At 40.2% G+C, this 22753-nt stretch overlaps 1 protein-coding gene across 3 annotated transcripts in view; it reads left to right on the top strand.

Annotated features, from left to right (window-relative positions):
- LOC120551002 (cGMP-inhibited 3',5'-cyclic phosphodiesterase A-like) overlaps positions 1–22753 on the top strand; it is a 54297-nt gene that overhangs the window by 15731 nt on the left and 15813 nt on the right. The window contains exons 1-3 of one of the 3 annotated variants that reach the window (XM_039788107.1): positions 12054–12071; positions 13556–13606; positions 21642–21887. In XM_039788107.1, coding sequence (XP_039644041.1) covers positions 13559–13606; positions 21642–21887 — 294 coding nt within the window. In that variant the 5' untranslated portion in view covers positions 12054–12071; positions 13556–13558. Of the gene's footprint in view, positions 1–12053; positions 12072–13555; positions 13607–21641; positions 21888–22753 lie in introns of those variants that run through there. The other 2 variants (XM_039788089.1, XM_039788098.1) reach the window with 2 other exon arrangements.

Raw genomic sequence — 22753 nt, 5'->3', positions numbered from 1 at the left:
CAGGTTACTGATGTAGGCAACTTTTTAATTTGCCATATTGTGTCATAATGACCAATGCCAGTTCACCAGTTTGCATAAAAATGCAAAGGAGCATATGATGTCATCTAGCGACAAATAGTGACTTTTGGAGCTAGTGCTAGCTACTTTCATTGGAAAAGAGTTGGCAATACTGGCAGAGTGTATTTTTGGTTAAGTTTCAATATTCAGTAATAATTGGATCCCTTTTATAAATGGAGCCCTGTTTTCTCTGCCAGCTGTGGTAAATCATCACAAAGTGAGCGCTTGGTTCTCATCTAAAGAGCAGACAAAGGAGTTAGCATTGGGCTGTGATATGTATACAGGATGTTACACACAATCTCTCTCTCTGTACCTCTTACTCTCTGTCTCAAACATTCACACAAACTCACAGAGGTACATATGCACGCGCACATATACAGTGGGGATAACAAGTATTTGATACACTGCCGATTTTGCAGGTTTTCCTACTTACAAAGCATGTAGAGGTCTGTAATTTTTATCATAGGTACACTTCAACTGTGAGAGACGGAATCTAAAACAAAAGTCCAGAAAATCACATTGTATGATTTTTAAATAATTCATTTGCATTTTATTGCATGACATAAGTATTTGATCACCTACAAACCAGTAAGAATTTCGGCTCACACAGACCTGTTAGTTTTTCTTTAAGAAGCCCTCCTGTTCTCCACTCATTACCTGTATTAACGGCACCTGTTTGAACTTATTACCTGTATAAAAGACACCTGTACACACACTCAATCAAACAGACTCCAACCTCTCCACAATGGCCAAGACCAGAGAGCAGTGTAAGGACATCAGGGATAAAATTGTTGAGGGAATCAGCCCAGAACTACACAGCAGGACCTGGTCAATGACCTGAAGAGAGCTGGGACCACAGTCTCAATGAAAACCATTAGTAACACACTACGCTATGGAGTTGAAACGGGTCACATGCTTATTTCAGAAATAAGAGCAAAGTTTTATTTTGATTCAATGGTGGTTTGCAGTTTTACCGGGCTTTTTCAACGTAAAATAAAGCCACACTAGAGCGCCGCTTACTGTGCTCCATGGCTGCAACACAACAAGCTCCTGGCCTCTATGGAAACCAAAACTTGCACATGTTAAATTTGGAACCCATGATCAGATTTGAAACCAAATCCTCCAAACGATTCCAAACGATTCCAATAAAGAAACGATTCCACTGGAATCGTAATTTTTGAAACGATTCCGAGTAGGAATCTTTTCTCGATGCCAACCCTAATTATTATTTCTTATGAATTCAAAGCATGCCCTGTAGCTACCATCCATACAGTACAGTATCAAAATCAGTTGTAGGATAACTTTATGGGGTCTACTTAACACAAACACTGGGCCATCTTGACTGTCTTAATTCTGCACATATTTCTGTTACTGTAGTCCTATTTACTATTTCATTATTTCATCCATGCGTGGCGCAGCGGATCCGTGCGCACTGTCACCTGCCGTGGAGACGCTGGCCTCACTATCTCTCCTCCTCTGAGTCGGGTCTCCCTCGCGCTGGACTCAGTTTCACTCAGTGTACTAACACTTCAAACTGTGAGTCCAGTGAGTTCAAACTGCTTATTGTGCGTAATTTGAACTGACACTGAGATGCATGTTGTTCTGTAACTGGTGTGGTCTCTTGATTTCCACTTCGACATTAGACATTTTTTTGAGTGAAATAGACGTTACATTTAGCATATATCGTCACAATTTGCCTGTTCCCAGCATTAGCACAACACTTTGTGATGGTTAGCTTGTTACCTGTGACGATATATGCCTGATGAAGTTCGACGTTGTTGATCCAGCATCATTTATCTTTGTGCCACACACCTTGCATGTAGCTGTTCGCTTACTGCCACTGTTTACAAAGTTATTGAAAGCAAAACTAATGAGAAAAGGCACAACTCCGGGAGGACTTGGATTTTCTTGGATTTTCGTCAATGCATTTTTTATATGTGAGTGCACGCACATAGGCATAGCGCATGCATTACGTTGCACATTATGGCAAAGGGCAGGGGAAACGCAGCTCGTCATACGTTTCACCAACGTATATGCGCCAATAAAAGAAAATAGAAATACATTTAGATTTAAAAAGCAATAATTGCTTGAAAACAGGTTGTTGATGAGTCTCAAAGCTCGAGTCCGAGTCAGTCAAGTCTTTTGGGTCGAGTCGCAAGTCAAGTCTGAAGTCAGCTGTTTGTGCAACTTAAGTCCGACTCGAGTCCGAGTCTCAGACTCGAGTCCCCATCTCTGGGACACAGCAACAGTGGCTCTGTAAAATCCTCAGGAAGGAACTTCTTTTGGTGGAACATTTGCACCCTTCAAAAGAAAACGCAACATACAAAATTAAATGCAGTTAACTGTTGCGTGAACAATACAGTAACATGAGCAATTTAAATTAGCTGGATACATTAACGTTAAATGTAATTTGCTCTTACCAGTTTATTGCCTTGTGTTCTTCGTTCATAGCAAATCCCCACCAATCGGTCCCAAAACGTCCCAGTTAGATAGTAAATGCCGTGAACATATTTTTTGTAATTCTTTACAATCATTCCCTGAAGGAACCAAGCAGGCCTGCCTTGTGGATCGATGCCATTTTTAGCGCTTATCTTGCTACCTCGAAGTTTGTTTCCCAAAGTGAATTTGAGAACGCACACACACAGAGCGGAAGGTGAGGGACATGGGGTGTGGTCATGCAATTACCCTGGAAATGTACTTCTGTTGATCCAAACTATACCTTACACATAAAAGAATGATCCCAGTTCCATACAGTGAGTCATACAGCTCATCCTAGGTCAGGGCAAAGCCAATCATTTCTTATTATGCATTATGCTCCTGCATTTGATGGAAAAACAGTTGCAGGACCTGGCTCTGAAAACTCCCACTTGTGAGATCATTGCAGTGAGATAGATTAAAATTTTTGACCAGCACACCTTGTACTGTAGAAATGCACTGGTGATCTATTCTATCGACACACACTGCGCTGGATCCTAATGCCGACTCCTGATTGTCTCATGATTCTGAGCTTTATATTTTATTTTGCATCATAAATCAGACTGACAAAGCAGAATAATTAAATAGGGAAGCTACTGTCAAATATGTTGTCTCTATAAATAGACAGATGTACGGACTGAGGGTCCTATTTTAACGATCTAAGTGCACAGCTTGAAGCGCATGGCGCAGGTGCGTTTAGGGCGTGTCCAAATCCACTTTTGCTAGTTTGACGGCGGAAAAAAGGGTCCGTTCGCCGGGTGCATGGTCCAAAAGAGTTGTACTTAGTGTCTTCATTAATTCATAGGTGTGTTTTGGGCGTAACATGCAATAAACCAATCAGAGTGTCATTTCCCATTCCCTTTAAAAGCCAGGCGCGTTTGTACCTTGGCACATTGCTTTAATGATGGCGGATTTGCACCGTAATATTTTTATTTGTAATCTTTTGCATGTTTGTGTGCTGCTCCCTGTGTGTGTGTGTGTAACAAGCATAGTGTGCGCGCGCTGTGCATAAGCCTAGGCGCATTTTACTAATTTGCTGTTAAAATAACAATGAAATGCTGCGCTAGGCCTGCACGATATTGGAAAAAACTTTTTTTTCCTGCGATATATATTGCGATATGAAAAAAGATGACTAATAAAAAATAATAAATCATTCTCGACTACTGGGGTGATTTTGTAGGGGAGTGCATCTACATAGAAAATAAAAATGGAACTTTTCTAATGCGAACCATTCTTTGATGAACTTTAATGCTTTACAGACTGCTGTTGTAGATTGGTGTTATGTTTTCAGTGTCGCGGCTCCGAACCGTAACGTTAGTTGTGACTTTCGGGGCATCGGAAAAACATTTTTCCCAGTGAAAATGTCATCATTGACGTCACTTCATGTGGGAATCAGAGGTGGGAAACTGGGGCTGGATTTTGCTAACAGAGTTTCCCAGTTGGTGACGCGTTGTTGACAACTGACGTACAGAAACATGGCTGACATGATTGTGTGTATTGTGGCCTACATGTTTTCACGCACCTGATGCTCTAGACTACACTCAACAGTTGGTGGCAGTCATGCAAAAAGTTGTTATGCCAAATGCCAGTATAACAGAAGAAGAACACGCATCCCGACCATAGACAGTGAAGCACCTGAACCCTGGCAGTCGGAAAAACAACGTAATCACGGGGGTGGTCCCTGATATTCCCAGGTGGCATGAACGGACCACCTTTCTTTAGGCTACCTATATTAGCTGTAGCCTGGCTGGGAGCAGCTTTCTGCGGTGAAAAATGGCTAGGAGATGTCGTGATAACATTGCATTAATCGGGTGATTTAGTTCGTCTTTGCAGTGAACATAAAACACTGACTACTGTAGGTTCAATACCCATTTTAGCTGAGCTTCATTGGTTGCCAGTGAAATTCAGGGCACTCAGGTCCACAACCCAACAACTCCTCGTCTTCCCCCTAAAAACCAGAGGGGACCGAGCCTTCTCTGTAGTAGCCTCCAAACTCTGGAATTCCCTCCCACCCCAGATCAAATCATGTAATACAATTGCTAGTTTTAAATCAAGAAGACGCATTTTTACTCTCTTGCTTTTAACTCTCTTTGATTCCTAATGTATTTTATTTATTTTTTTTAGATTCAGAGCTATGAACTGAACTTATCTTTTTCGCATCTTTTTGTATTTACAAACGTTCCATTGTTGTTTTATTCTATGTTACATTATTTAAATTCTACCTCTGCCTAACTATATTCATGGTACCTCGCACATTTGATTATGTATCTTTAAGGCATACTGTTTCTGTCTTCCCAGTTCTACCTGTAAAGCACTTTGGGTCAACTGTTGTTCGTTTAAATGTGCTATACAAATAAAATGACTTGACTTGACTTGTCATGGAAATGTGCATTACAGTGTCAGCGGCAGCTGCCGCTTACGGTACTTTTCTACACACAGAGAGCCTCATTTCCCTTAACAAACCCCGTCGGACTAACATTCCGTCACATACACACTTTGCCCACATGACCACCTGTCTTAAGGGGGAGGCTCGGCCGGTAACAATCATAATCATGTAAAAGGAGAACGGTGAAAGTTTACTTTTCTATCAAGCAGCAAAAAAGTTTACATGTCAACATGTCAACGTCCTGCGATGTGACTATCGCCCATGCGCACATCGCGATGTACACAATGAAACAAAATATCCTGCAGACCTATGCTGTGCTATTGACTTTAGACCAGGTTTTTGTTGGTCAATGGCGTGATCACTTTCCGCTGCCTCAAGATAGCAATACGCCAAGAATTCACCTGAACACACCCCCCTGTAAGACCAGCACGGTCATGGGCACAGGTGCATTTGCTATTTAAACGACGCGGGCCCTGGACAGGAAATTGACAACTGCATCGGTCTTAAACTAACAAAGACACTTGGCGTGTTGCGTTGTGTTTAATTAGCTCTTAGCTAAAAATGTTTTCACCACATATCCGATTATAAAGTATGGCAGAAAGTGTTGTGGCACAAATGTCTGTTATTAGTTATCTTCCTTTAAAGACAATCATCTGGACCATTTAGGAGGGGAAACATGAAAGAGCAAAACTTCAAGAAGCACAGGCACAAAATGCGATGTAAGCCAAAATGCATGCAGCTCCAAATGGAAGACCAATGTCTGGACGCTCACATTGTTCCCATGGGACTCAGCCTGAAATGCTAACGCACGGCAACATCAGTGTCAATCAGTGAGAGCAGAAAGCTGACAGAGAGAAGTGGGTTGTGGGAGCTGTGACGCACTCCCCTCCCACAGTAATAGGAGTAGAGAATGACAAGCTGGCGTCAGTAGCCTAACATGGGTACAACAATATGAGGGAAAAGCACTCCACTTAGCTGTGGAGCCTTGGAGGGAGGAGGGGAGGGAGGAAGAAGACAGGAAATAAATGGTGTGTGTGTGTGTGTGTGTGTGTGTGTTTCAGATGAGGTTTTGCATGCATGAGGGCTGATTTGCGTGTGATTCAGCTTACTCAGTGAAGTAAAGATGACAAGTAGATTTGCAAGAATATGAATGCACGCTGGTAGCATTCTGTTTTGAACGGGATAGATGTATGTTTTGTTATATTATATAGTATATTAGTACTCTTATTATATTCTGTTTATGCATTATCATTCATTCATTCACTCAATGATTTATTCACTGCAATGCAGGGTACGTTCTTTTGGTTTAATTCAATTAAGAATGGGAATGACTGTTTTTACCTAGTCCGGAAACAAATCATTACATGGGTACTGGGGAAAATTATGTAACAAAGCACTTTTCTAGTCATAAGGACTATTCAAAGCACTTTTACATAGTACAGGAACCATTCACACACATTCATACACTGGTGGCCGAAGCTGCCATACAAGGTGCCATGTGGTCATTAGATAAACATTGACACACCGATGGCGCAGCATCGGGAGCAATTCGTAATTCAGACCAAGGACACTTCGACAAGGATCAAACCACCAACCTTCCGATTGGAAGGCAACTGCTCTACCACCTGAGCTACAGCAGCCCCACAACAGTCACCCAGTTCATCCCTGTTAAGAGAGTAAATGCCCTAAATATTTAATAAATGTTACTAGTCCAGTCATTTTAAGCCAAAATGGGGGTCAACCTTGAACAAATTGCAACAGAAGCAAACTCAACTGATTTGGCATCCTCAATATGTCCTGAGTAAGGAAAAACAAAGCCCCAAAGAATTCCATTAGGGGAAAATTTAAAAAAAGACGCAAATATAGCCTATTCATATGCCTATTCATTATTTTTCTCACGTATATGGTAATAGGGTAAAAGTTTTAACCTTTTAGATATCACCATGGAAATTAACAGTAAAAGACTTAAAGGGGTGATAGAATGATTATATAGGGTATTTCACACTGTTCCTTAAGGTCTCCTAATAGGGTATGTAACATTGGTTGGGCTGAAAATTCCCCGAATGCTATTTTCTGGGCCCTTAACTACCCTGTGAATATGGCCATATTTGTAACAAGAGCTTTTCTTCCAAATATGGTATGCTCATGAATATTTAGATGAGCTGCGCGCTGATTGGTTTGAGCGAACCACATAGAAACACATTGGAGACGAGAAAGCAGGTCTCATATTTCAGACACTGCAAAGTTATACATTGTTTGTCTACTATTTTGTTATTAAGCTCCATCTACCTCACAGCAGGCCGGTTTAGCCATCAATTTTCGTAAAATGGCCCATATTTGACCTCTACATAGTTGATTTCTCGCATAAAAAAGTCTCAGAAGTGATTTTAGTGGTAAAACAGCAGATGAACAATTTCTGAGATCTGCCTGACCTATTCAGAAGAATAAATGACCTCAGATCAGTTAGTGGCCTAGTATGTAACTTTTGGGGCGTCACAAAGATAGAAGGTAGAGCCAAATAAGGAGGAATTGAGAAGTTGACGTCAACTTTTAGCTTTGTTCAGATTCGCCCGTTTTCAGAGGCAGTTTCAAATTATGAGATTTGCAGAGGAAAGAGGTGTCAATGGGATTTTCAGCTTCTATGTATGTCCTATTTACCCTCCAAACTGTTGTTATTCAACTATGACAGGGTAAAATCGGTTTTGCATTCTAACACCCCTTTAATATTAAGGTCTGAATGGAACCCATTTAGGCTACCCATGAGCATTAATACATAGAGGCAGGAAGAAGTACTTTAAACCAGCCTTTATTAATTATTATTGCACAGATGGGGAACAGGACCTACCTTTTGTCTTCTGCATTCTCCTTACCCTTGTGTCCTGTTCTTCCCTCAGAATCATCTCCCAAAAACAGTCTCACTGACCCAGCCCCAAAGCCCATCTCTGCAATAATAATTAATAAAGGCTGGTTTAAAGTACTTCTTCCTGCCTCTGTGTATTAATGCTCATGGGTAGCCTAAATGGGTTCCATTCAGACCTTAACATTAAGTCTTTTACTGTTATATGTCAACAAGATTCAACAATACATTTTCACCTGGCTATACCCAATGTTTAGATCCATTGTGGTATTTATGCAAATTAGCACATACGTAATTAGATTATGCACCGTTTGCCCATGTTAACAAATAATTTCAAAAAACTTGCAGTACATTTTTTGTTTGTCTTGATGTAAATAATCAACACATTCATTTTCATGGTGATATCTAAAGGTTAAAATGTTTACCCTATTCACGTGAGAAAAAGAATGAATAGGCGTATGAATAGGCTATATTTGGGTCTTTTTCAAAGCTTTCCCCTAATGGGATTCTTCTGGGATGTTTTGTCCTTACTCAGGACATATTGTGGATACAAAATTAGTTGAGTTTGCTTCTGTTGCAATTTGTTGAACCTTTTTTCATAAAATGACTGGACTATACCTTTTGTCCTAAATTTGCCTTTGCGTGTTTACATTAATGCAATCAGTTAATAAAACCTTTTCTAATAAACATGCTCATGCCATAATTTGCCACATCGCCTTCATTAACACACAGCTTTAATAAGCATTGTTGAAGGGAGCATGCAAGTCAAGATATTCAGTGACATCAACTACTTCTGTAATTGTTGTTTATCTGACAATAAATAACTTGAAACTGAATCCTGAAATTAGCACATCTATGTACTGAATTGTGAATTCATTTTAAATTAAGAATCCATTTTGAATCAAATCGTGACCCCAAGAATCGGAATCAAATCATGAGATACAAAATAATTCACTGTCCTAATGTTTAGTGCTAAATAGCACATATTAGCACTAACCTAAGATGGTGACAGTAGCATGCTAGCATTGTCATTGTGAGCATGTTAGCATTTAGTCTTGTTTGAATAAACAAAACAGAGTTCACATGTTGTGTATTGATTAGATGCTTAGATCATCCTTCGTTTTAAATAGTTGTAGTGTTGGGCTCAGTCAGATGTCTCAGTTGGCCCCTTACACGTGTGCACAAACTCACAAACGCTTGCTTGACGGAGTGACGTGAGCATGTAATGAGATCAATAAGCAATCGCTGGCGTGGTCTGGTTTCACAGTGCATTGACAGGGCCCCTGATACGCTGATTGGAATCAGCATCAGTGTGCAGCGCTAACATGGTTGTGAGTGATGACGGTGATGAGTGCACGTCTGAATTCACGTGTGTGTGTGTGTGTGTGTGTGTGTGTGTGGATGAGTCATCATCATCCAGCCCAGGAGTCTATCTCTCTTGAACGCACGCACGCATGCATGCATGCACGCACACAAACCATGCATACACAGGCAGCTTTGCCAAATTCTTTTGGCAAGCTAGTTGTGTTGAGTGGGTAAACAGTGATTCTTTGGGTCACTGTATGAACCAGTTATGTGCTGTGTCATCAGTGAAACTATCTGCTTTTTTGCACTTTAAGGAATACAACAAAATTAGGGTATTGAGCAACAACACTACAGTACAAGTAAATATTCTTCAATGACAAGCTTTTGTCAGAAGCCTGTAAAGTGACGTGCCACAACAGGGAGCATTGATTTAGCATTGGGTTTAAGATGAGACGAGATGTTCCCTCAGATCATCTCACATTATTATATCATAGCAGAGGTGGGCAATACTATCGTATTATTGACTTTTGGAAAATTGTATTGTGACAATTTAAACTTGGCACTGTTTTACTAAATTATGTTTTCAAGCAAATTATAATAAAAATGTTTTTGTTTTAAGTTTTGCCCTATGCATACCAGTGGAGCACAGTTCATTGCATTGGACATCAGTTAGATTTGTTTGAATGCTATTTTGCACACAATTACCATATCACCTGATGAAAAGTGATTTGATAAGATTAGGCGAGATGAGGTGAGGTAATGATTATATAAGTTCAGATACATTATGCTGCTTTTGTGTGTCTAATTTTTTCACTTCATTTATCTACATTGTACAGTAGTTCATCACGGTAATGTAGTAATAGAGGAACTATTTTCTGTATTCTTCTTTTCAAAATTTTTATGTGATCACCACTCTCTCTAAAGTCATTTATTTGTCAGTTTGAATTTTTGTACAGTTGGGGTATTTCTCTTTTTTTTTTTTTTTTTTTTTTTTTTTTTTTTTTTTTTTTTTTTTTTTTTTTTTTTTTTTTTTTTTTTTTTTTCTCTCCCTCTTTTTTTTCTCTCTCTCTCCATATATGTGATATGTCTCTCCCTCCACAACTTGGATCTAGTAAGAACAGTTGCTGGCCAGTAGGGGTTTTGGTCTGGCTTGCTGGGTTCTTCAGGACTGGAGCGTCTGAGTCGTGACAAACAGAGAGCGTGTGTGTGTGTGTGTGTGTGTGTGTGTGTGTGTGTCGGTGCACCCGTGTGGGCACTGGTGTATGCTTGTGCCTCTGTGTGTGTGGGTGGGTAAAGATAGACTCACAAACATTAATCAGTGGAGATCTTTTGTCCCTTTTAGCCCTTACTTGGCTTTGTCATAGTATGTCATAACATACAAAGTTACACACACATACTGCTGCTATTTTAAATGGGTTAAGGGTAGTCACAAGTCCTGTAAACAATACCAAATATTTTCACATGGAAAATGGAATTCACATAAAGTAGCCTATTTAAATAGCAATTCGAGAAAAAAATGGGGAATGTCAAAGTATACACGAAATACATTGTATTTCCATGAAATTGCTATGGTTTTATTTATCTTGTTATAACAATTAGATGGATGAAGATCATGAAGCACTAGTTGTCATTTAGAAGATTAACATAACTCATTCATAATATGCATAATAGACCACAGTGTTTCATGTTTTCTTTGTTACATTCTACTTTAATTGGGAGAGCCTGATAAGTAATGTCTCTCTTGGACAAAGCTTTAATTTGTAACTGATTTAACAATCAATGACTGTAATAATTATTATGTGGTTTGTTGTATGAATAAATGGGGAGTACTGGTAATCTCTGGACAGAGATATAGTGTTTTTGCACGTTTTTAAAATGTCAAAAGTCAGGCGAAACTAAATGGGTAAACTAACTCAGGTCATTTATTTTAAAAATAATCTGCACAATTATATAAAATCATGGTTGTTTTAAAATGCATTCTAATGTTTTTTTAGTTCTAAGTTTTATGTTCTTGTCAAATGTATTTATCACATACATACAGGAGGCTTGTCCCCGTGGACACGTTTAAGTTCTGCATACTGCAAAAACACCCCTGAGACCAGCAGTCTTCATGTAAACAAAAAGACCTCCCCTTGCAGTGTGCAGTGTGTTCATGGATGTGTTGGCCATCCCAGCAATGGAACACTCCGCTGTGCGTGTGAACGATGAACGTTGACTTTTCTTAACCTATAGTGGGCTGATATGAAGCTATGCTTATATTTGCTCAAGTGCAATTAGAAGCAGTCTTCTTAAAACGGAATTATGGAGCTGTCAAAGACTATGTGGCTCAGAAGTGCATTAGGCCTCTTATAGACTTGACATGAGAAGTGTATGTGGGCCATAATGGAGGCCTTCAAGGAACAACAGAGCACAGAGGAGGAATTAAAGGCCTCAGTAAATGATGGAGAAAAAAATGTGTTTGTGTTGTTTGTGATAGAGAGAAAAGGACCTCGTTTACCGGCCTGACTCTTAAATAAACATCAGACAACAAAACAGAGTGCCACACACAGTATTCCAAAATGAGGTACCATATTTTCCGGACTATAAGTCGCACTTTTTTTCCTACTTTGGCTGGTCCTGCGACTTATAGTCAGGTGCGACTTATATATCAAAATATATATAATTGAACATGTTTTTAAATGTTAATTCATACTGAAAACATTACCGTCTACAGCCGCGAGAGGGCGCTCTAGGCTTGTGACAACTAGAATGCTGCTGCTAAAGACAACTGAGAAAGAAAAGAGATTACAAACTGCAGGTAGTAAAATATGCAGCCCGAAAACGGTAATCGAGCAGAAAGTTTGAAATGAGGGAGAAACTTGTGAGGGACTGGCGAAAAGGTGACTCTTACTGCAATGAAGAAAACAAAGAAAGCTAATCGGCTAATCGTGGGCTGAGAGCAAGACGGCCAGAGCTGGAGGAACGAGTCGGGAGGGGCTTGTCAACGGTGCAGTTACGTCTCCACGCCTTTTAATACATCCATGCTCCACGCCCTGGTAGCTAGTTGTTCTGTGTGCTATTATATAGTTCAATAACTGTTAATGTGTTACGTTAACATACCGGACACCTACCGTATTCAGCCTGTTGTTCTGTGTGCTATTGTGTAGTTGACAGATGGATTTATTTATTCTAAATAAATAAATCCATCTGTCAACTACACAATAGCACACAGAACATTTATTCTAAATAAATGCGACTTATAGTCCGGTGCGACTTATATATGTTTTTTTCCTCTTCAGGACGCATTTTTTGACTGATGCGACTTATACTCCGGAGCGATTTATAGTCCAGAAAATACGGTATACATATTTTACACGATCATGGAGTTCAGTGTGATTCAGCATTACAGTGCTTTTATTCTTCCAAACAACCTCCCTTCCATCCTGAGGGGCTCACATAAACCATGAATCCAATGTATTAGGCAGATTATCTCATCTGCCATTCAAAATGCAAAGTCATCTCCAGTGGATGACAGTTGTACTGTCAGGTCATCTCATTTTATACGTCAGCCTACGAACTATGACAGCTATGAGCAGGCTACAGAAGCAACACACACTCACAGACACACACAGACATGCACACAAGGCCTGTGACCAGTTATTAAAATAATAATATTATATCAAGAATTAAGCAACATCTATTATTTAAACTACCCATTTCTTTTTGCACAAGAATAATTCTGCACATTGACCGTATGCAGTCAATTTAATGTAAGGCACAGTAAAGCCAAAGCTGTGTTTAAACATTAAAAGTAGCCTATTTAAATAGCAGTTCGAGACAAAAATGGGGAATCTCACCCAGCCCCCTCGCTGGCAACATGAAATAAGCCTTATATGACAAACATCATCTGATTTACATATTGCCTTAAAGTGTCCAAATTCATCAAACAGTTACCTCTTGCTGAGACTGTTCTTGCCCTGAAAAACAAACCCATACGTTGTTTGTTCAAGCAGCAATCACGACCTATATAATGGCAGTGCCCTCTAGTGGCCATAGTAGTTATAATGGGAGCAAAAAAAAAGGAAGTAAGGTTTAAGATGCCTTCCCGAAAACTTCAAAGCTGCCTTATTTAAGGAAAGCCACTTGGAAGCTCACCGTCTGAATGTGAAATTAAATTACAGTTTTCTCGGATTGAACAAAATTGTAAAATCATTGCAGTGAGGGGACAGCTAATGGGTGGTGGTGGTGGGGAGCCGTATGTAGATCAGCCCTCCAGCATTAAGGGTGATGTGTTCTTTTGTTTTTCTTCATCAGCAGCGCCTGCTCTTCTTTTATATTTAGATGGGTTGGCGGAGAGAGGGATGAAGGGAGGAGGAAGTAAAGGAGAAGAACGCAGAAGAAGAGAAAAGAAGTGCTGTGCTTAGATAGTACTGTGTTGTGTCACAGAGTGGACAGGTCTCTGACAGTAGCTTCTGTTCGTATGCTTCTATCACCAGATTATGTGCCACCCAGAATGGGACTACAAGAGAGCTCTGAGCAGATCCCAGGTCAGTGCAGCCCTGAGGGAAAGGGGAGAAAGGATGTGCATGTTTGTGTAGTAGAATAGCACTTGTTCCTGGGGGACATTTTTAAGCAACTCATTGTTGATGGTAACATTAAGCACATGAGCATTTTAGTCTCTCTGAAGGTTTAGGCCATAAGTAATGTCTCTCTTGGACAAAGAGAAGAAATGTAAACAAAGTATTATTATTGTCATTAAATGTAAACATCAGAACAAGTATCATATTAACAGAATAAAAAATATAAAATTTTTTATTCAAATTGAAAACTCAAGTTCTTTTGTAACATACGTATCCTCTCACAGTTACTTCAGTGTGTTTTGTAAATGTGGTCGGTTTTGTGACGAATACAGAGCCCACCTCCGCCGACCAGAAGTGCTTGCAGACCGTCCTCCTTATCGGCTATCACTACGCTGCATTTTCCTCGCCAGTGTACAGCCTTTATGCAGCAAACAAAATGGATGAACTTCGGCTGGGATCACCACTCGTATATAGATTGTGGACTGCAACATCGTGATTTGGACGGAACCATGGTAACAACAGCGCATGGTTTGTTGGCATTTCTTCAAACCAATCACAGTCATCTTGGGCGGTAGTAAGCGCCGGACGGATCCGCTGCAAAATAGTTTACCATTCAGAAATCTGAGGAGCAGTTAACCATAGTCCTCATAAATCCACTGCAGTTTAATATTCCAACAAAGAAGGAAACAGAAATCAGCGAAAATACATGCATCCGGCGGAATATACGGATATACGGACCATCCCCCTCTTACACACATTGGCCAACTCTTGCAGAGTCGTTCCTAAAAAAAAAGTTGTCAAATTTGCAGGTCACGCAAATACTCGCACTCGTCTTAAAAAATGGTCACAAAATGTGAGAATTTGGTCGCAGTCTGGAGCCCTGATTGCAATTTTTCAGCTGGACGATCCCCTTTTTAATTCTGCTTCCTCGCAGCCAGTCGCTAACATTATGGCAGCTATTTCCACCCATAACTTACTATAAATATTACCACAAATAACATTATAACATGTTTTTTCTAGGGCTGGGCAACGATTAAAATTTTTAATCGCGATTAATTGCATGAGTTCCCTGATTAATCGCGATTAATCGCATTGTTATATGCAAAATCCAATAATGAATTCAAAAGTAGTGTATAGCTCAATTTTACATTTTTTTACATAAAATATTTAGTGTAAATCTCAACTTAAACAATGTAATCAAAGCAAATACAAAATGAAAGCTTATTGCCACTGCCAGGGCATTCATGTTATCCTGTTTGTTATATATATATATATAAAAAAAATTGCCCACAAAATCCTGAGCCACAATCATAACATTAAAACTGTAACTCCGAGGTAATTATGGTTACCCAGCGATGTCCAGTAGTCCCCAGTGAATGCTGCGTTTTGAGGGAATCTCATACCTTCCGTCATTTGTTGCAATTCTCCGAATGTTTCTCAGACCGACGTCCTCCACAACACTAATCAGCCTGCAGTCTGTAGCTATCCACTTCACTCGGGCATTTGTTAGCTTCTCTTGCCACGTTTATCTATACTTCTCCCACACGCTGCATCTAATGTAGTCTGCCGACGCACCACTGTTTGTTTCGTTGAATGATTTGCTGGTATCAACTGTGTGTATTGCATTTAGGTGATATTTCAGAATGGAAGTACTCTGAATAAGAAAATTCAACTTAGCAGTGGTTCCAAATAACTTTGGTTCTGTCTACTGCGCAGTCTGGAAGAACTTTAAAATGAAAATGGCCATGTAAAAGTTTTGTACCCTTCTCCATGTTTGTTGGTTTGTTTATCCGCCAATTCTTTTCTTTTCCAGTTCCTGTAAGCGTGGCAGCAGTCAGCAACAGACTTTTAAAAAATAAAAGCCTGTGAGCAACAGACTTTTACAATAATAAAAGAAATAATAAAAACAGAATGTTGGCATCCTGTTGGAATCATCTCTGCGCCTACCTGTTAAATTTAAGTTTGACACTTGCCTTGCTGCCAAGGTTTGGTTAATGAACTAATGAGGGAAATATCTGGCTCTTTTTGGCTTGCTAAATCTTTGATTTTCTTCACATGTCACATTATTTAGTCTCTATGCCTTTTTCTAGCAGTGTTATGCAGTCCCTCCAGAAAAATGCGATTATGCGATCGCATAATGCAATGCATAATCAGCCAAAGTCCGCATATTCATGCGGGGGCCGCATTTTTTCAAATATGCCGCACTTTTGCCACATAAATTGCCGATTTCCGCGCAAAATATGCAGTGCTTGCATGATTTCATAATCCCTGCATTTTCGTTGCAAAAAAGTCACATATACTGTATCTTAGCAGAAAGTTGAAAAAATTTTGCGTTTACTTCACACAAGAGCAGCCATTTTCCCCTGTTGCCATGGGAACGTTATGAAGTGACGTAATTACGCGACGTGAACATCATCGAAAAGCAGGTGTTGGAGGTTGAATTTGACATGTACTTTGAGTCTCTATCTGATGTCTACTCAAATGTCTTTGTTTAAGTGCTCCTGCTGTCTATATTTTTAACGATTTTTGAAAGTCTGTCTCTTTTGTATCTTTTATTTCCCTCTGTTTAGACTATTACTTTTATTTTTACTTTAATATTATATTATTTGTATATATTTTTGTATCTTATTTGTTTACTTATTGCAATGACTGAATATCTGTAAACTATTTTTGGAAATTAAGTTTAAAAAAAGCAGGGTGTGGGGGGAATAAATTTTTCTTCTCTTTTACACATCGCATAAAATTGCATAAATATCGTGCATATTCCATCGCATTTTTTAAGAAAACGTGCCGCATAATCAAGGATTTTTGCCCGCAACAATCACAAAAAAACTATTTCTGGAAGAACTGGTTATGTCATGTGCTACTTATGCTGGCCAAGGTTTTATACAAAGCAACATTGTTTTGGTTTTGGCTTTATCCAGTGAATCCAGATGACTCAGATAATGAACTAAAAGTACTGCTAAAAGATGCATTATGCAGCTAAGTCAAGTGTTGATTTTCAGTGGTATCAGCAGTGCTAGCATCACCTTCACATAACTGGGAGTCAATTGATTCAATGTCAGTATAATAATATATAATAACAGGTATTGTTATATACATGCTGAAACAAGATGCTGCTTGTTGAACAGGTCACACACATGATCTCTGCTAATGTAGGACAGAGTATTTGAATTGTCATAAGCACGCAATGCAAAGTCATTACAGATAATTGGATAAACAATAAAATATGAAAAATCAAAGTTCATTCATATACATTTTGGAAATAAAGGTCATCAATGACTAGTTTTCCTCATAAATATGGTTTGACTTTTACCACCAAGGCTCCCAGACTTTAAAAGTAAAAATCAAACAGTTTTGAACAGTCTTCATATTATACTCACCACTTATGTGTTATTGTTTTAGATTTAATATTTAAACCATCCGCATTTTTTTTCATACTGGACATGCAGCTCCAGCTTTAGTCAACAGCAAACCTACCATCTTAATAGACTTTTAATGAATCAATATGTATCTCAGTTTCCTGATGCAGAAAGCCCTGTTCTGATAATGCACACATTTCTCGCTACTCGGTTGTCATGCATTACCTGCTAGCACAGGAAACACTGGACAAGTAGTGGGCGTAGTATAACTGTGGCCAACTGAGCCCCGAACAACAATTTTATGGTCCATAGTCGATTCACTTTGATCTTTGTCCCAAAGTAACCTAGCAACCAGGTATTTTCAATACAACTGATTTCAGTGTACTGCAGGTCTTCTCATCCCTGAACCACTGGTGAACATTTGCAATTGGCAGATGCAGAATCAGGGGCGGGTGAGAGGACAGAGGGAGGTCCATGAAGCAGCAGAGAAGAGGAGAGCTGAGGAGAGGGCGAGGAAGTGTTTGTGGACTACATTATTGAAATGTCACTTGCTTTGGATTGAGACTCTTACGACTGTGACATTTGAAGTAGGGTTAAAGGAAGGAAAGAGAGCTTAAAGCTGTCATATCATATCGGAGTCTAGATAGCAAGATCAGGATTGAGCGGTTGTGTTCAAAGTGAACACGAATGATGCAGAGAAGGCACTCAGCAAGTATCATGGGACGCCATCAGGACAATACACATCATCCTAAACAGGTTCAGTATTGGCTTAACTCGTGTCTCCCCCCTTCATTCTGGGTGTATGTGCTGTATGTACACATGCATGCTCTTTATCTTTGTGTCTGTGTGCGCACACGTGTGCAGGGAATGGAAAGCCATTTAATCAGTAATGATGAGATGGTTTAAATAGGACAACTTGAAGCAATGTCTAAATTAAGCTTCTTGAGTTTTTAGGTCAATTACGCATGTGAGAGCCTGGTGTTCGTGAGCAGGAGACTGGAGCCACTGTTGAGAGATTCATTGTCACTCTTGTTCTTAGATGGGTGCTATTTGTTGAGCAGCATGTCCTATAAGGGTGGATGTGTTCTAGATAGGCTATGTGTTATCTCACACAACACAATGGTCTGCATAGTTTCATTATCTTCGAACTCAAACTTGACAAACAATTGCATCTATTCTATTGATTTTGTATTATCACCACTTTTGCACATTATGAATACAAGAGGTTAGAGAGGTAGATGTATTGCAAAATGACCAACAAATTGTAGTCTCTGGTGTTCATACATCTTGCGCAGCTCAGAAAACACATCTCAGCTAGGCTGTGCTCCCTCCAAAACACATACTTACTTCATCATTATTACCAAATCAATAGATACATTTGATAATGATTAATAGCCTTGCAACTCTGAGGCACTCCTGCTCTGCAATCCTGCAACTGTTTGCAATTCTGCAATCATCCTCCTGTATCCAGAACCTGAACTTGGCCTCATGCTCTGTTGGCTACTATTAGTTCATCATTCATTTCTTAAAGGAGAGAGAGGTGTGAAGGCTTTCTACATATTTTGCTCGTCTCTACTGTTGGTGTGATAGTACAGAAACAATGGGCAGCTCCCCACTGTAGTGCTGTATTTACAGTTGTTGTAGGTTACGCTGTGGAGGAGTTCAGCTGGCCTGCTCGAGTGAGTTGTTCTCTTTTTCACTTGACTGGCCATGGCCTGCCTGTGGACTCAGCTCCTCTCTCTCTCTCTCTCTCTCTCTCTCTCTCTATCACTCTCTTTCTCTCTCTCTCTCTATCTATCGCTCTTTATCTCTCTCTCTGCTTTCACCATCTGCCTTTATGCCCGATCTGCCTACATAACTGTCTCTCAGGAGAGGGCTGGAGAATGTGGGGATGAGAGGGAAAACTGAAATAGTGGGAAATAGCAGATATAAGAAGAGGGGAAATAGAAAACTGGAGGAAAGATAATTGCAAGAGAGAGAGAGAGGAAGAGGGGGGTATAGTGTACATTCCCATGATAAAAGCATAGATATACATCTGCGCTTAAAGAGAATAGTCCCATAGTGTGCATGGTTCAGACATGATGAAATCAAAACATAGCATTTTTAAAGCATGGACTGTCTTTAAGTGAGGTTACTTTGTTTGTGCATGTGCGCGATCAAATGTTAAGGTAATTCAAAAGAGAACAATATTATCAAGGGGATTTCCAGGGATGAAGGATTGTTTTCACTGCTACTTTCATACTTTTCTTGGCCAAAAAACAATATAATGCAATCTCATTCAATTAAATAGTCCAGCAGTAAATGTTATAAAGCTGTTTTTGTTGATGCCGTATCAGACATACATTGACTCAATATCATGGTCCTTTTGTAATGTATGAATTTTTAAGGTGTGACTACATATTGTATGTATCCATCTAAATGCCCAACCGTACTCTGAATGGATATTGGTTTACCTTTTAGATTTTGATGATGTTATGTGGCTTTGACTAGTGATCCAAATCAGTAGTTCTGTTCTTAGGAGCTTAGTGTACACAGATCTTATTTTACTTATCTGTGTTCATCATCATAGACCAGTGTTTAATATTGTCTTCTGTTACAGTGCACTGCATTTGTTGAGGGATTATGACCCATCGTTCTGTGCGCAGCATGTTCTGTACTCTGAAAGCCTGACAGAGTGATCCCAAAGGGGCAATTCTGGTACATGCATGCCTCTGTGTGTGTGTGTGTGTGTGTGTGTGTGTGTGTGTGTGTGTGTGTGTGTGTGTGTGTGTGTGTGTGTGTGTGTGTGTGTGTGTGTGTGTGTGTGTGTGTGCCCACTGTTGATATTTACTCATTGACTATTGCTCCGCCTCCTGTGGGCCTTTATGCTGGGAGGAATCGATAACCTTCTCCCTTGCCTTGCCTCTTCACTGTGTCTCTACCAGAACGGCGCTCTGTAGCACTCCATCAGCCCAAATGCTCATGCATGTTTCAGTAAATGCACTTCCAAATGTACACATATACTGTATGTTTGTTCTCTGTTTCTTTTTTTTTTAATGCATAAATATCAAAATTCTAACAGAGAAAAGTGCCATAAAAACAGCTGCAACACACACACACACACACACACACACACACACACACACACACACACACACACACACACACACACACATTCAAGCTCCCTCTATCTCACTCTCTCCCTGACATTAGCGGAACAGAGACCATTACTGCCATGTAATGGGTGAATGTCACAATAGCAGGATGTCATAAAGCTCTGGAGTGCTCTAATGGGTTTTGTTCAGGTTGAGGTGACACATGCACACTTGCACATGCACACATACAGACACGCGCTCTTCCAGGAAACTATCTCCCTATGTGCTTGATGCATTTACTCATCACATCACAGCCCCGAGCTCTGACATGTTTGAAGAGCTAATACAATCTGTTTAAGGAAGCAAATTATTAGAATCATCTGTCACTTTTGTTTGAAAACAGAGGGATGGTTCTGCTGTTGTTACCTTTTATGTTTCCCCCTTTACTCCACCTGCACATCTTCATCTTTTTCTATCTAAGATTACGCTCTACCAGGGACAAATATATGTGTGTGAGATAGAGAAAAGTGATAGCATGAGTTAACTGAGGACCCAAATGGAGTAGAATAATAAAGGTAAACTCCCAAGCTTAGGATTTGAGAAACCACTGACTGAAATCACAAGCGAAGTGAATAAGTTAGGCACAGATACAAGCAGAGTGGAAAAGCAGAGGTTGCTGCCAGTTTCCAAGCCTAGTCGCCTCGGGAGGCAGGCAGATGGAAGAGTGAAAGCTTATGGATGGAGTGATCATGTGAGCTCATTTGCTTCATGTGTTGGCACAGTAGGGGAGAGAAGGATGCAGGAGGAGAGCATGAGTGGAAGACGAGAAAACATCAGGGCCAGTTTGATTGTCTTGATCCACCCACTAAAGCAATCTGCCATTGTTCCATGTGTGTAAGTGCGTGCGTGTGGATACATGTATTTTGGAGTGTTTGGAAATTGATTATAAGCTGAAGAGGAGCTGATGTTGACATTAACGGTTGAATCCATTACTGAAACCTAACATGGTTGACCTTTGACATAGATGAGCCTTTGGGCTTATTAGTCAATATGATGAATCAGTGGCAGCTATATATAGGCGGGAGGAAGAGGCTGGATGTTTGAGAGTAGGGTGTGTTATTACCTCTTCCAAGGTAGTTATGTTTTCGGTGAGGTTTGCTTGTCTTTTTGTTAAATTTTGGAGCGTATCTGAAACACGAGGCGGATACACAAATTATTTTTCACTTTCCTTAACGTTACTGTTTTGTACGGTCTGTTCTCTCCGAGTGCCCTTCTACTTCTTTGTAGGAATATTGTAGAAAGTCTAATGTTTTTATGGCTATGATATTTGTAATACTGTATTACACACACACACTCACACACACAGTAGGCTACATGTGCTGTCTCCAGTACACACACACACAAACAAACATATTCTCTTTCTCTCTCAGGTATAGAGATAAAGACGCTGTGTGCGTCGGTGTGGTGATACATTTGTTTCACCACATCATCATTGCATTACACCAGTAAAGATGAACAAAGAGTGATTATCTCATTCTCTATCTCTTCCTATCTTCTCTTCTTCAGTCTTCAGGCACCAGTGTGGTAGTGGACATCGCGGTGATGGGTGAAGCCCACGGGCTGATCTCAGACCTGCTGGCAGACCCCTCGCTGCCCCCTAACACCTGCAGCTCTCTGAAGGCTGTCAGCAACCTCCTCAGCACCCAGATCAGCCTCCAGCCGCTCCACCGGCCTCGCGTCCCTGCAGACACACATACCTGCTCTGACTCCGAGGAGGGGCCGGAAAAAACAGAGAGACTGGCCATTCCAAAGGTAAATGTTTGTCAAGTTCAGTAATTGTGCTTAATAACATCTATAGTCTGTTGTACACAGAGCTAGTCCTGACCTCCCTGGGGCCCTAAGCAAAATCTGCTAAGGGGCCTTCCTACCTGACCTGTGAGCGATGTAAACCATTTGCCATTGCCACATAGTCACACCTGACAGCCCAGTGTATTACACTGCTATACACTTATAAGTTTAATACTATAATTAATTTGATCAACTGCCCCATCAGCCCCATTCAAACTGGCTCCCCCAGATTTTATTTTATACATTTGTAAATTTAAAGGTCCCATGGCATGAAAATTTCACTTTATGAGGTTTTTTAACATTAATATGCATTCCCCCAGCCTGCCTATGGTCCCCCAGTGGTTAGAAATGGCGACAGGTGTAAACCGAGCCCTGGGTATCCTGCTCTGACTTTGAGAAAATGAAAGCTCAGATGGGCCGATCTGGAATCGTCCCTTTATGACGTCATAAGGGGAAAGGTTACCTCCCCTTTCTCTGCTTTGCCCGCCCAGAGAATTTGTCCCGCCCATGAGAAAGAGAGAGACATCCTGGCTTGCATACGAGCGAAACATGGCAGTTGGTCAAGGCCACACACCCACCCTCCACCTTGCCCCCCCCCCTCTCCTCCTCAATAGCATTTAAAGCTACAGACACAGAAATGGCACATACTAAGGAAAGCTCATTGTGGGACTGGCTCTAGTGGCTGTAATTCTGCACCAAGAATTTCAGGAAAGAGACTTCAGATACAGTATTAGGGGACCACTAAGGTCTATATAAAAGCATCCAAAAAGCAGCATGTCATAGGACCTTTAAAATACTACTTATACTATGGCTTATGAATACTATTTACT

The sequence above is a fragment of the Perca fluviatilis genome, chromosome 2, assembly GCF_010015445.1.
Source record: "Perca fluviatilis chromosome 2, GENO_Pfluv_1.0, whole genome shotgun sequence".
Classification (NCBI taxonomy): domain Eukaryota; kingdom Metazoa; phylum Chordata; class Actinopteri; order Perciformes; family Percidae; genus Perca; species Perca fluviatilis.
Note: the sequence above shows the minus strand (reverse complement) of the source record. Positions and strands in the feature narration are given on the sequence as shown.